General features: G+C 46.1%; 1 protein-coding gene across 1 annotated transcript in view; it reads right to left on the reverse strand.

Annotated features, from left to right (window-relative positions):
• The window catches only part of LOC308434942 (tetratricopeptide repeat protein 41), a gene marked incomplete at both ends in the record, with an annotated part of 55,200 nt that overhangs the window by 16,284 nt on the left and 23,972 nt on the right, over positions 1-14,944 (reverse strand). The window contains 5 exons of the mRNA XM_080935387.1: positions 634-781; positions 1,428-1,599; positions 9,536-9,675; positions 13,004-13,182; positions 14,489-14,687. Coding sequence (XP_080791513.1) covers positions 634-781; positions 1,428-1,599; positions 9,536-9,675; positions 13,004-13,182; positions 14,489-14,687 — 838 coding nt within the window. The remainder of the gene's footprint in view (positions 1-633; positions 782-1,427; positions 1,600-9,535; positions 9,676-13,003; positions 13,183-14,488; positions 14,688-14,944) is intronic.

Genomic DNA, 14,944 nt, shown 5'->3' on the forward strand with positions numbered 1-14,944 from the left:
GGCTACATAGTAAATTTCATCTCCTGGGCTACTTGGGAAGATCTTGACTCAAAAGGAGGAAGGGGAGGAGAAGAAGAAGAAACTAGAGCACTTCCCAACCCTTGCACTGTAGACAGGATAATTCTTGTTGTGGGTCTGCCCTATACAATATAGGTAGCATCCCTGGTCTCTACCTCTAGATGCCAATGAAAGTCCTGCCAGTCATGTTAATCAGAAAGATGTCCAGATCCTGCCAAAAGTGCCTTGAGATGGGCCCCTGTGCTGGACAAGAACACTCCAATGCTCAGCATGGAACCAAATGAGCTAGGTGGGAGACATATTAACAGGTACAAACCAAATATAAATATAAATATACATCCTGGAGACAGGGTCTCATAGTAGCCTAGACTAACTTTGAATTTTCTATGAGGTTGAAGATGACCTTGAATTCCTCATTCTCCTTTCTCTACCTTCCAAGTGTAGAGATTGCAGGCATGAATCATTGTGCCCAACTTATGCTGTTGTGGGAATTGAACCTAGGACTTCATTCATGCAAACAAACACTCTAACAACTGAGCTACAACACCAGCCTCCAAGCATATTAATAAAAAAATAGAAGCTAATTCAGAAGGCAAGAAAAATGTTCATGCTTACATGAGAACACCTTCGGTATATCTCATGGTAGCTTGATCACGGGGATTATCAGTCACATACTTGGAGATTTCAGTGGCATATTCCAGAATGTGGTTTTCTTTTAAGAATTCCATAGGTGCTGATTTTGCCAGGTTATTCATCACTTTGACTACAGGGAATAAATGTTGGCAAAGAATACAATGCCTAAGGCTTTGTTTATTCACTGAAGAGTCAACATCAACATTAATATCATTTCTTCATCATGTCAAGAAGGACAAATCAATCACTGATCTATACAGAATAGGTATGCCCATGGCAGTCAAAGGACCAAGGGACTCAACCAACAGTGTGAACCTGAAGATTGGATCTGTTTGGCAGACCAGCATAGGTACACATGAGTGTGTAGGTTCAAAACACATAGGAGTCAGGGTGGTGCCTACACAAGGAAGCCAGAGGATAGCCCTAAGTTTCCTTCCTCAGATCCCATCCACCTTGGGTGGTTGGTTGGTTTTGAGGAGAGGTCTCTCACTGGCCTGAACTGACTAGCAAAGCTAAGCTGGGGAGAATGGAGCCTCACGGGTTCACCTTCTTCAGCCCTGGGATTACAAGCATGTGCCAGCCACGATGTTCGCCTTTGTAACACGGGTTCTGCCTCCGCCTCCTAATGCTGGAACTAAAGACATGCACCCCCATGTTTGGCTGCGGGAAGTTGTCTTTAAAACTACCTAGCCAGTCCCGTTCCCAGGAAGAGAAGGTCCCTGAGGTTGCTCTCTAAACCGTAAGAGGCGGAGTGGCCTCTGCAGGTGTGTGCCTACCTTTCTGCTTCATCAGTTCCTGGTTGATCTTTAGGTCGCTGAGTGTGAACTGAAGCAGGCTGGACCAAGCTTTCTGGAAATATGTGAGTCCTTTCTGAGTCATCCCGACCTCAAGATATAATTCTCCAATGGCATTCTGAGCTTTGAGGAGCATTTCTGTCAAGGACGGATGCTGTGCCAAAATGAGAAAGGGAACCACACTTGAAAACAGGTTGTTGGTGGCAACAGCTGCTGGCGCCCGGAATGTCACTTCTCAGAGAGATTTAAATCTTTATCAGATAAATGGCTATGATGAGATCTTCATTAGACACGTCAAACTACAAATCCATTTGGGACAATGTTCTTACTGATTATCAGTTAATAGTAACAAGTCTTCATGTCTGGCATGCTTGTAATGTAAACTCCGCTTGCTACCAGTAAGGAAGAAGTTGCTATAGCCCATTGTGGGTATGACGTGGCTTTAGGCCAATAGAAAGCCCTCATCACTTGGCCAGCACACATACACAGGGTGTGTGGGTAGTCTGGAGTCCTCAGGATGGGCTTTTAAGTACAAAAACTACATCTTGGGTTGACACACCTCAGTTAGAAAGGTCAGCCTGAAGCCAAACTACAGAAGCCAAAAGGCAAGGTTAGTACATTAGGGACTTTCCTAGAACTGTGGACTTCCATGGATTAGATCTTTGTTCTCATTTTCCCAGGTGTTTCTGCCTACATTCTGGGCTATAAAGTGTGATGGTTGTATATGCTCAGCACAGGGAGTGGCACTCTTAGAAGGTGTGGCCCTGTTGGAGTAGGCACGACACTGTGGGTGTGGGCTTTAATATTGTCCTAGGAGCCAGTATTCTGCTAGCAACCTTCAGATAAAGATGTAGAACTCTCAGCTCTTCCTGCACCATGCCTGCCTGGATGCTGCCATGCTCCTGCCTTGATGATAATGGACTGAACCCCAGAGCCTGTAAGCCAGCCCCAATTAAACATCATCCTTATAAGACTTGCCTTGGTCATGGTGTCTGTTCACAGCAGTAAACCCCTAACTAAGACACAAGGCATACACATGGTGGCACCAGTTGTGCTAAGGTCTGGGGACCTGTTACACTTTCAGTGCACAGAAGACACTGGATAGATGAACACTAGATGTAGCTCAGTGGTCGAGTACCAGTATTCATGAGGTCTTAGGTTCAATCCCAAGTACTTGTAGGGAGTCGGGGGTGGGGAAGCAGTGAACTGACTCTGTGGTAAAGACACTTGCCTGAGTTCAGTCACTGGGACCCATAGAGCAGAAGAAAAGAACTGCTTCCTAGTTGTGTATTACATACATACATGTAATAAAAAAAATTACAACACACTAGTTACTTAAGTCTTCTAAACACCCAGTGCAAGCAAGGAGAATTGTGAGTTATCTTGCTGTTAGAATCTCTCTTCAGAAAAGCTAGATGAGTACATATGAGTTTGTTTAGTAACTAATGAAGCGTCACACAATGGATGGCATGATCCATGTCACTGGTCATATATGTATGCTGTACCACAGTGTTAGCCTACAAAATGGTTGGCAGAGCCTGTCTCCATGAGGTGAATTTTTTTGTTTTCTTTTGTCTTCTGTTTGTTTGCCTGTTTGTTCTTTGTTTTCTGTTTATTAATTTATGAGACAGGGTTTCTCTCTGTTGCCCTGGCTGTCCTGGAACTCACTGTGTAGAGCAGGCCAACCTCAAATTCACAGACATCTGCCTGCCTCTGTACCACAAGTGCTGGGACTAAAGGCCATGCCCGGTCCATGGTGAGAATTTTTTTAAAGATTGATTGATTGATTGATGTATATGGGCAAATGCACATTTGCACACCAGAGTAACGTTCTGGACGCTGTGGGACTATAGTTATAGACAGTAGCAAGCCACCATGTGGGTTCTGGGAACTGAAGTCTAACCACCGAGCCATCTTTCAGCCCCACGATGAGAATTTAGAGACTGAGTTTTTCTCCTTGGTACTTACCGAAAATGCCCTTCCGTGTCCAATGGACCTTTGACCCAGAGCTTCTGGACAGGTGTCAAGCAAACAGGTCACACCTATTTTGAGATCCTGACTTGTCAGCTCAGCTTCGGAAGCATCGTGGTGTGGAAACCCGTTCTTTCACATGTCCCACATGCATAGATCTAAACCTGCCTCACTTGGCAAGCTTCCTAGCTCTTGTGCCTGCTGCTCACTCTCCTAGCCTCCATTCTGACTTGACTGATCTTGTCAGCAACAGCAGGGGCAGGAGCCTGTACCCCATACTGTCACCCACACCCCTAAGAGTTAGTCTCCTTTCCCGTTAGAGCCCTCCACACAGGCAAACCCAGGAGTCTTGGCTCCACTACAGAAGAGAATTTCAGAGCCAACTAGTCTGAAGTAGACCTGGAGTCTATGAAGAGATTCCAAACATAGATTTCTAAGCACAGGGGAGAAAAAGACGCACTCGGGAAAGGTCAGACACATCCAAGTGTGGGCACCAGCATCTCAAAGCATTTAGATATTGATGTAAAAAAAACTATGTTTTTAGGGGCTCTGAGACTTTTCCAAAACACCCCATTCTTAGAATGTGAGACCCTAAAGACACAGAAATGGTTAAAGTCATACTCAGAGACTTTCCAGTCATTCCAAGGCTGTGAGATCCTGCCTGTGCCTGACGAATAAAAACAATGGCCCAGAGTAATTCTCAGAAAAACACAGAATATACTGACTGACAGCCACCTGGCCTCTAGAAAGTCCTAGAAAGGGTCCTGACGCATGTCATAGTTAGCTCATGCTCTAATCACCCAATTCTGAGAAGCAAAACAAGGACAAAACCCCTCGAGGTATTGAAATATATAAACAAGGCTCTGAAAATGTAAAAACAAAGTTTTAGTGGACAGGTCAAGCTATACTGACCAAGCTGAGTTAAGACAAAACAAAAATGACTGCTTTAGGAACAGCTCCCCTACCCCTCCCTGTACTGAATCCCAAGGAGAATGCAAATTGTCAAAAACCTTACTGCCAAAGTTTCTCCTCCCTTTCCTCCCCTCTTCCTCTCCTCTTCCTAAAAATTATACTGCTGACCAATGGTAAAATAGCAGTTCACCCCCCTCACAAAAAAAGTATAAAAGATGTGTGCTTTTCAAGTTCAGGGTTGACTCTCCCTGCAGGGATGAGCAAGCCCATGTACATGGAATAAAAACCTCTTGTTATTACAGTGGTCTACTGTCTAATTGTGTTCTGTGGGTCACGCTCCTGAGCTCAGACTCCGAGGGGTCTTACAACAGTACTTTACAAAAGGCAGATAGAACTTAGTGGCTTTCAAGTTACATCTCTAAAGGTTGTGAAGACACCCATGTGTGGGTGTGTTGCTACGCACTGTTCAGACAGTGCACTTTGTCCTTACAAAGTGGCTCTACGGATGTTGTTGAAAATGGCGGATAAGTGTAAGACCGTGAAGTTTCAAGACAGTCTGGGCCTACATAGGCCCAGATGACTTTAGGAATCTGACGAGTGGCGTAACTCAAGGTGACATGTCATCCTAGCCCCCAAGCAATCTCTGAGGACTCTAGGAAGAGAAAACTGTTTCTATGGGCAGTGTTCCTTATTGGTGATATTTGAGGTCCCTGGCTCTGTCAGCAGAAAAGGCAGGTCTACCCAGTGAGAAGGCCCCTCCCTTCAAGACCATGTTTTCTTACCGTTCTGCCATCTGTTCTGTCCCAAGTCTGCCCTCAAAGGTTGCCTTGTTGGGATTAACCTAGTAGTGTTAAAACCCCCAGATCAACAGGAGAAAGGTAAGGACTTGGTGGCCTGGAGCTGAAGACATTAATGACCTCAGATAATTGGCCTCTGGTTATCTCATTGCATGTCCTTTCCTGACCTCCAATCTCAAGGACACTGCTCAGTCTAAAATAGCTGCTCCTCTCCAGATGTCATAGGCACAACTGAGCTGGAAGACAGGCAGGCATATGGATGTCCTCTGAGTCCCCGCTGAAACAATTCTTGATATGACAGCATTAGGAGGGAAGTTGGGAGGTTAGGAATGAGAGAAAAGAAAGGGAAAAAATGCCTTACAGCTGGATCCTATGGAGAAATTTTCTATTTTCTTCCTTCCTTCCTTTTGTTTTTGTTTTTTGGTTTTTGGTTTTTTGTTTTGTTTGATTTGGTTTGGTTTGGTTTGTTTTTGTTTTGTTTTGTTTTGTTTTGTTTTGTTTTGGTTTGGTTTGGTTTTGGTTTTTTGAGACAGGGTTTCTCTATGTAGCTTTGGCTGTCCTAAAACTCACTCTGTAAACAGGCTGGCCTTGAACTCAAAAGATCTGCCTGCTTCTACCTCACTCCTCAGTGCTGGCGTGTGTCACCATCGCCCAGACTATAAGGCATTTTCTCCATAAGTGGTCACTGTGGAGGGCCATGCCTATTGTGGGTGGCCCTATTCCTGGGCTGGTGGTCCTTGGGTTCTGTAAGAAAATAGGGGAGCAATCCAGTAAGCAGCACTCCTCCATGGCCTCTGTATCAGCTCCTGCTTCCAGTTCCTGCCCTGTTTGAGTTTCTGTCCTGACTTCCTTTGGTGATGAACAGTGATATGGAAGCCTAAGCCAAATAAGAACCCTGACTAGAACACCCTTCATAAGTACTCACATTCCTTACCTCCCAGGCTTCCCACCTAATGCTGCCCCACCCCACCCCATCTTAGTGAGGGTTTCTATCGTTGTGATCAAACAACATGACCAAAAAAAAAGGGGGGGGGGGAAGGAAAGAGTTTATTTGGCTCACACTTATGATCATAGTCCTTCATTGGAAGTCAGGATAGGAACTCAAGCAGTGCAGGAACCTAGAAGCAGGAGCTGATACAGAGGTCATGGAGGGATGTTACTTACTGGCTTGCTTCCCATGGCTTGCTCAGCTTGCTTTCTTATAGAATCCAGGTCTACCAGCCCAGGGATGGCAGTGCCCACATGGGCTGGGCCCTCCCTCATTGATCGCTAATTAAGAAAATGCTCTACAGTTTGATTTCATGGAGGCATTTCCTCAACTGAGGCTCCTTTCTCTATGGTGACTCTAGCTTGTGTCAAAGTGACACACAAAACCAATCAGTACACCCCCTTTCAGACATCTCTGCCAAGTTGACATAAAACTAGCCTGAACAAAAAGGAGGATGAGGGATCTTCTAAAAGAGGCCCTGAGGCTGGAGCAATGACTCGTCAAAAGAGTACTGGCTGCTCTTCCAGAGGACCCAGGTTCAATTCCCAGTACCCAAATGGCAGTTCACAGTTGTCTGTAAGTCCAGTTCTAGGGGATCTGACACCCTCACACAGGCAAAATACCAATGCACATTAAATACATAAAAATGGATAAGTCTAAAGAGCCCCCAAAGTTCTCTTTCCTCTATATAACAACACAGCCAGAACATGGTTGCCTATGAGCCAGAATGCAGACCCTCCTTAGACATCAGCTCCATCAGCAGCTTGACCTTGGGCTTCCAGTCTCCAGGACCATGAAATAAGTGTCTGCCATTTAATGCACTCAAACTGTGCCTGGCCCAGCAACAAGGAAGGTATTCTAACGGGACATCTGTGCCCCTTTCTTTGGCTATCCGAATACTGAAATGATGGCGCCCATGATGGGGAGGAAAGAAGGGAACCCTGGTGTCAACCAGAGGAAGCAAGAGTCGCGACACACAGCTCTGACCCCTTGGCAGGCCAGCTGGCAGGCCGCCAGGAAGGGTAATTGGATTAGGAAACAATGCCAAGTCTTCGATGGACAAGACCACATCTTGTCTAGGACTGCTTGGGAGCGAATGCCTTGTGCTCTCTATATAAACCTAAGCCTCCTGTCAGGATCCCAGAGATGAACCTGACAGGACTGGACCTCTCAATCTCTCCTCTTCCCAGGATGCGCAGGCACACTGAATGAGTCTCCCATCTCTGACCCTTACTATTTCTTAGCATTTGTTGTCTCATTAATCAGCACACCGAGGATGAGTAGCTGAACCTCACTTGTTGGAGCTACCAGGGCCCAGGCTTTGATCCTAAAAACACTGGAAAATTTTTAATTGAATCAAGCAGCTGAATTAAAACAAGAGGAAGGGGTTGGAGAGATGGCTTAGTGGTTAAGAGCACTGACTGTTCTTTCAGAGGTCCTGAGTTCAATTCCAGGCAACCACATATAACCATCTGTAATGGAATCCGATGCCCTCTTCTGGTGTGTCTGAAGACAGCTACAGTGTACTCATATATAATAAATACATCTTTAAAAAATAACAAGAGGAAAACAAAGGAAGCCTTCACTTCCTGGAAACCTCTCGTCATTTCCATGGATACTGCACTGGTCCCAACCTGGGTATGTGCTCATCTTCAACAAAGCCTGGGAATGTAGTCTGCTCCCACGCAGCCCCAGGCAGGACACTGGTGGGTACTGGAGGATCCTACTCTGATGGGAAGGAATGCCTCCTGGGACATCACAGACAGTGCTGTTTGCCATTTTGCCTCCTTTGTTTAAAGACTTATTTTTATTTATGCTCATGTGACTGTGTCTGTGTGAACATGCATTTATATGTGCAGTGCCCACGGAGGTAGAAGAGCACGTCAGGTCCACTGGGCCTGTGTATATAGGTGGTGTGGGCCACAGACACGGGTGCTGGGAACCAAACCTGTCTTCACAGAAAGCAGCAAGCACTCTTGACTACTGGGCCGTCTCTCAGCCCCTTCATTTAGAAGATAACTTTCTTGCCAGGCCTAATGGCACATGCCTTCATTCCCAGCACTAGGGAGGTAGAGGCAGGCAGATCTGAGAGTTCAAGGCCAGCCTGGGCTACATGATGAATGCCAGCCAGCACATTGTTATCTCAACAAAACCAAAAAAATTTTTAATGTACTCCATTTATTTGCTTATTCATGTCTATGTATGTGTACATATATGTATATTTGTGTATATGTGTGTGCATTGTATGTGTGTGGGGGTTGGTGGGGGTGTGTGTGTAACATGATATACATGGGGTGGTCAGGTACAGCTTGCCTTGCAGAAGACAATTCTCTCCTCCCATCATGTGAGCCCCAGGAATTAAACTCAGGGCATCAGGCTTGGCTGCAGGAGCCTTTACCCACCAGATTCCAAATGAACAGTGTTTTCCATTTCCCTTTCATGCCTTCACTGGAAGAAAGGACACCTACCCTCCGCCCAGGACCTGCCAGTGGCCTCAGTCTGCGTGTCTGCCCCATGCTACGGTCTCCTCGGTGTACTGCACAATCTGTCCTCTGCCAGGTTCCTTTCCTGCCCCACATCCACACACCTGTCCTGGATCAAACCTAACCTGAGCCTCGTACCACCTAACATTTATCTTTCTTCCTTTATTGAGAAGCTTCTCAAGCAGGCCCCCAGGTGTGCGTCTTCCCTGGGGTTACATTACTAAGACTCACCTCTAACAAACTGCATCCCAAAGCCCCCACACCCTTGCCTTCTTGGGGTCATCACAGACACCCCACTTACCAGACCAAGGGGCTGCTGTCAGTCCTCATCACATGACACCTGACCCGGAATGTGATGAGAACTTTTTATTACATTCAGTAAAGCCAGAAGTTCATGGTTCAGGAAAAACACACTCACAAAGCAATCAGTTGCCAGGTGGTGGTGCAAGCCTTTAACCCCAGCACTGGAGAAGGCAGAGGCAGGCTGAACTCTGGGACTCTGAGGACAGCCTGGTCTACGGAGTGAGTTCAAGGGCAGCCAGGGCTACACAGAGAGACACTGTCTCAAAACCAAATAAACAAACAAAGGAAAAAGAAAAAAGAAAAAAAAAACATAATCAAACTTCCCCCCGTGTCTTCAGGAAAATGACAACCAAGTCCCAGGCAATTGTAATTTTACTTCCGCAGTGACACCCACCTGCAGGTGCCGTTCTCTGCTCACTACAGTCTATTTGGAGCTTGGTGTTACTGATGTAAAATTGAGGTGTGGGTTAACACTGTAGCCTCCTCTCTGATGAATAAATGCACTGACTCCCCACTTGTAAATGCATTGACCCCCTCCTCCCCCACACCTGTATAGTAAGTTTTAAAAGAACAAGGTCAAAGTGTCTGAAAGAACAAAAAAGGAAAAAGTGTGAAGGACTTGAGTTCTCACTTTACCTGCAGTAACATCTCCTCAACACTCAAGAACAGCCTTTCTGCTTCATTGATCTGGCCCATGAGCCTCAGGAAACTTCCAATAAAGAGTATCATTCTGCCTTTATCAGCAGCGGTAACCTCGGACAGGCTGCACTCCAGCACTGGAACAGGAAGAAACAGGGACAGGCCTGAAGCACACTGGGAAGGAACAAGAGACCTCTGCTTAATCCTGCTACAGGACCCCACAGCTGCATTTCTGCTTTCATGTGGAGGGGTGCTTTTTTCTTTGTTTTTGTTTGTGACAGGTGCTTTAGGGTGTTTGGAGACAACACCTCACTCTGAAGCCCAGGTTAGCCTTGAACTCACAATCCTCTACCTTTGCCTCCAAAGTGCTGGGATCATCTTATCCGGCTTCAATTTCTTGCTCAAGACACCAGCAAATTTTATTACAAATATTGCCAAGTAGTTAAAATGATGCGGTAAAGATCTATAATAGTATTGTACAACCTTGTTGTATAAAGGTTAAAATCCAAAGAGCTAAACAATTCAATCCATGTATTGTTATAATTTGTGTTTTAGAGTGAGTTTTTTTAGGAAAAAAGGAAGAAATGTTTAATTTCTTATACAATTCTGCCCTCTATTACAACTGCGTTGAGCTGCTAGATTAAACAGAAAGATGTTAGAACAAAATAGGAACCCTGCTGGGGACACAGGCAGGTTTTTAATCCCTGCTTTTTCAGAAGGCTGTTGGGAAGGTCTAGGGCTAAGGACTTTATCTTGGGCTAGTTTTCGCCTCCTGGAACAGCCACTCTGTATCTGAACTGATACCTCGTGATAATAAACGGAAGCTTCTCAGAGGCTCTTAACTTAGCTTCCACCAACCCAAGACTAAGGATGTCACCGGATAGCATCCTGGGCCTATAGAACAGCGCCCCTCATCTCGCTGTGTCTGCCTCTCTGGTGTACCCGCCAACGCATTTTAAAACTTGCCTTCATTTACTACTTTGTTCTATAAAACCATAAAAACTTCATAAAACCACTTTTTTACTGGAACATGAAAACTGAGGTAACCTAAATCTGTGTGGCCAATTCCTGGTCACTCAAAACGGCTCCAAAACAAACTATCTCTTCTTTCCTTTAAGGTGAGAGCTGTAGCCATGCTGTGGTGGCAAACACCTTTAATCCCAGGACATGGGAGCTCTGTGAGTCTGAGGCCAGCCTGATCTACAGAGACAGCCTAGGCTATGAAGAGAAACCCTGTCTCAAAGAACCAAAAAAATGAGAACTATGGTTTTTAATCCTGACATGTCCAGTTACCTCAGCATCGAAAGTATTTCAGAAAACCATCATGAGCCCTGCCTCCCGCTGGCTGCATCTCCGTGTTCACACACACAGCGCCACCCAGAAGAGATGAAGAAACGGTTTTTCTCATTATAAAACTAATGCTTTCTGCCATTCTCCACTCTCGCCTTTTGAGAATATTCAACTTCACACTGAAATAAAACCTACTTACACACACAGCACAATTAGAGTATGCAAAAAAATGTACAGAAAACCAAAAAATGTACTCAGAACAATATCAGAGTCATACCTACTGCTGTATGCACCTCCAACTTTCCTGTGTGTAATCATTGTAATTACACATGTGAGTGCACACGCGCACACACACACACACACACACACACACACACACACACACGCACAGCTTTTAAAAATCAAATTGGTATCACATATGAATTGAATTGAAAATTGAATTGAAATGCTACACATTTGCATAACAAAAACCACGGGGCTGGGTGGGGAGAGATGCTCAGTGAGTGAGAGTGAGATTTTTAGGATTGTGAGTAAGACAGGAAAGTGGTTGTGACGATATGCAAGGCTTCTTGACAGCGTTGACCGATGGTTGTGGAAAGGAAGACCCACTGGAGATGTGACACTGCTTGTGTCAGACTTTACAAGTCAAATCTCAGAACTGAGGGAGGAGGAAGAGGGAGGTGTCAAATAATACCACAAAGGCCAGGACTCTGCAGAGAGGCCCCAGAGTGTTTGTTCAGATGGCTTTACCACAGTCCTGTGGATGTCCTCACCTACTTCGAAGGAATACATTGATACTAGGCTCTTCTGCCCCCAGAAGGTCCCCACTGAGATGCTAAGTGACTCTCTCCAGAGCTCTCCGTCCCACAGGCCCCTCCATCACCAGGAGTTTTTGTCCCAACTGGGAGAGCTGACCCTCCTCTCAGCTTCCTGTGACAGTGTCTGATCTCCTGTAACACATGGTGTCCTTGTGAGTATTCCTGAGGGGGGGGTTGCAGATGAATTCCAAGATTAAAGGAATATCTGTATTAAATCAGCAAAGGCTGGATGTTCAGGGCCTGATGCAGGGAATGTTGCCCCTCCAGAGACTCTGGCTTCCTTCATTTCAATCAAGACTTGACCAGTACTATCCTGGTTTCCAAAATGATGTCTATATAAAGTCCCTGACTATCTGGTATTTAGTACTTCCTCAGCAAGTACACAGCAAGGCCATGGTCAGCCTGTCTCGAAGAAAAGGAAGAAATGAAGGGATCAGAATCTATTACTAGGGTTTCCAGACTGAGGCTCCATCTGCCCTGTTCACCACTGTGTTGGTGAGTCCGTGGTCAGGGGAAGTGCTTGGTTAACCTACTGTAAGAATGAAGAATATTATCACTCTGTTTAATAAACAGGAAATAGAAGTGGGAGTGAGCAGGCAAAGGGCTTACTTATAGGATAGAGGGGCAAAAAATAGTGTCCAAAATGTTATCCAAACCCAAGCATGAGGCAGATCATCAAAGAGCAGTTCTCTGCTTGGCCCGGGACTACCTGCGGCAGCACAGGCCTGGGTCACGGAAGGAGTAAACACAGCCAACTGCAGAGGGAGTCAGCCACGGAGGCATCAAAGGCGTGATCGAGACTTCTGCCACCTCTGTGTGCCTGTGAAGGAAAACTCTGAGTGCAGTCTGTGTCTGCAGAACCTGACTGGCAGATTACAGTTTCAGCACTGTGAAGAGGCAGGAACACTGCGGCCCACCATCCACCAGCGAATCCTCTGATCTCGGCCTAGTGCTAGCCCTCCAGGAGAGCCATTCCTGCCTGCCTCTGTGTCTGAACTAACATCTTGTGAGTAATAGATTAAAATCGTTCACCATCTATTAACATAGCAGACCACTGGCTTCCACCAATCCTAAAGCAAAGACTCCTCAGAGAGCATCTTAGGCCTACAGAAAAGCTCCCCCGTCTCGCTGTGCCTGCCTCTCTGATGTATCTTAAATCTGCCTTGACTTGTGGCTTTCTTTGCTCTGTAAAACTATAAAAAACTTTGTAAAACTGTCTCCATGCTAGAACATAAAATTTGGGGTGACCTCAATCTGTGTTCCCCGGGCTAAGATCACTCAAAATAGCTCCAGAACAGACTATCTCTTATTCCTTTTCAGATGCGAGAGCGGGTCAGAGGCACTGTTGCTGGCCTACCTGAGAGTGTGGTTCGCTTCTTGACTTTCTGGGGGTGTTCCGCTTCTATCTTGGCAACAGAGAGCAGAAAAGCCTCAGTTACGTCATTGCCGGCTTCCAGCAGCACATCCCAGTAGTGGACAAGGTGCAGCCTGGTCCACAAACTCGGGTTTTGGATCTTTGATATGAAATCTGTGATGCTTGTGACACACGTAATCGTGTAAGTTACTCATGGCTGAAGGAAGTCATTCCCCCACCTCCCACATTTCATTAGCTTAGCCATAACCTCTTTTCTTCCAGCCAGGATCTCACATGTTCCAGACCAAGGAGGACCTTGGAATTCTGCTCTTCCTGCCTCAGTCTCCCAAATGCTGGGATGACATATAAGTGTCACCATGTCCAGTTTAATCAACCAAACACAGGGATTTGTGTGTGACAAGAGTCTTACCTAGGCAAACATGCCACCAGCTGAGCTATATGTACCCCATGACACATAAACTTCTCCCCCTTTCTTTTCTTCCTACCTCTCCCCCTCCCTCCACCCATTCTGTGTCTGTCTGTCTGTCTGTCTGTCCCAGAGTTTACTCAAGGTTGCTGGCATAAGTGCAAGTGGCAGGAACTTACCACTGACTACATCACGTTAAAAAAAAAAACGACACCCCTCCCCCTAGCCACCATTAACTGCCTAAAGGATCCCTCCCCGTCCATGAGATGTTGATGGTTCAATCTGCACTTAACCACAGATGCAGTGCGTGCAGAAAAGCAGTGCTACCTCGTGCCCAAAAGATGTCTTCTGCTTCCCTATGTCTCTATCCTTGGCTCTTAAGTTCTTTCTGCCCTCTCTCCAAAAATATTCCCAGAGCCTTATAAGAGAGCGAGTCCTATAAACTCACAGCTTTGGGTGTCACCAGATAAAGATGAGCCCTTCACTCGCCTATAGTTGGAGCCAGTTCTTCTCAGTTATCCAGAATGCCCCTCCTCTGCGCAGGCTCCTTGGCTCTACCTCCCAAGCAACAGCCCCCCCCCCAACTCTTGAACTTGAAGCTTCACAGGAAGCATGGTCCCCCAGTTACAGTACCCGTCTAGCTCGATGTAGAACTTGGGGCTGTATCTTAGTCCAGGGCTGTGACAGTACCAGAGGCAGGGTGAGAGCTCAGTAAACTTGTTGAGTTCATGCAAAATGGGCAAAGGAAGGAAATAGGGAAAAGAAGGGGGAGCAAGAGAAAAGTGACCCAGGAAAAGCAGGGCAGAAGCAGGAAGTGCCAACATGATGCTTCTGTCCCCTTAGCTCTGGCCTTTGTCCTCTTGTCTTGGGAATGCCTGGAGGAGTGAGTATGAGGTGAAGGAGAGACTGCATGGATCAAACAGAGCATCTTGGGGGAGCCACCCACCCTGAAAGTGGGTTCCACACTAAGGTTCCACGCGTGTATAAGTAAGCCTGTTGCTCAGGGAAGCCACGTTTCGAATGTTAACATCAAGATTCCATAGAACGCTAGCAGGACTTACCTGGGGCTCGTGATGAAGCCACACAGGTCTTCCCAATACCCGCTCATCTTCAGGTGCCAAGGCAGCTCCTGGTACACTCTCCAGAAAATGGTTTGCCGCTGGAAGTACCTCATCAGGACCTGGTGGAAATGTGCCTTTTTGTGATTCGTGGTGTTCTGGGACACGTTTGGACTGCTCTCTCTTACCGGAGTGGTTACACCTGTTTCAAAACCAAATGCAGCCTCACAGTTGGGACTTTCTTACACTTTCATGTAAGAAAACACAACCACAAAAATATAGCAACTCTGTATCTTGGAAAGATCTTGGTATCTTTGAAAGTGGCTTGTACAGGGCTGGGGAGATGGCCCAGGAGGAAAACTCTTGTTGAACAATTCTGAGACCTGGAGTTTGATTCCCCAGCACCCATATAAACACCAGGGAGGTGTGATGGCTCATCTGTAATCACAGCACTAGGGA

The sequence above is a fragment of the Micromys minutus genome (genome assembly GCF_963924665.1).
Source record: "Micromys minutus genome assembly, chromosome: 22".
In the NCBI taxonomy this organism is placed as follows: Eukaryota; Metazoa; Chordata; class Mammalia; order Rodentia; family Muridae; genus Micromys; species Micromys minutus.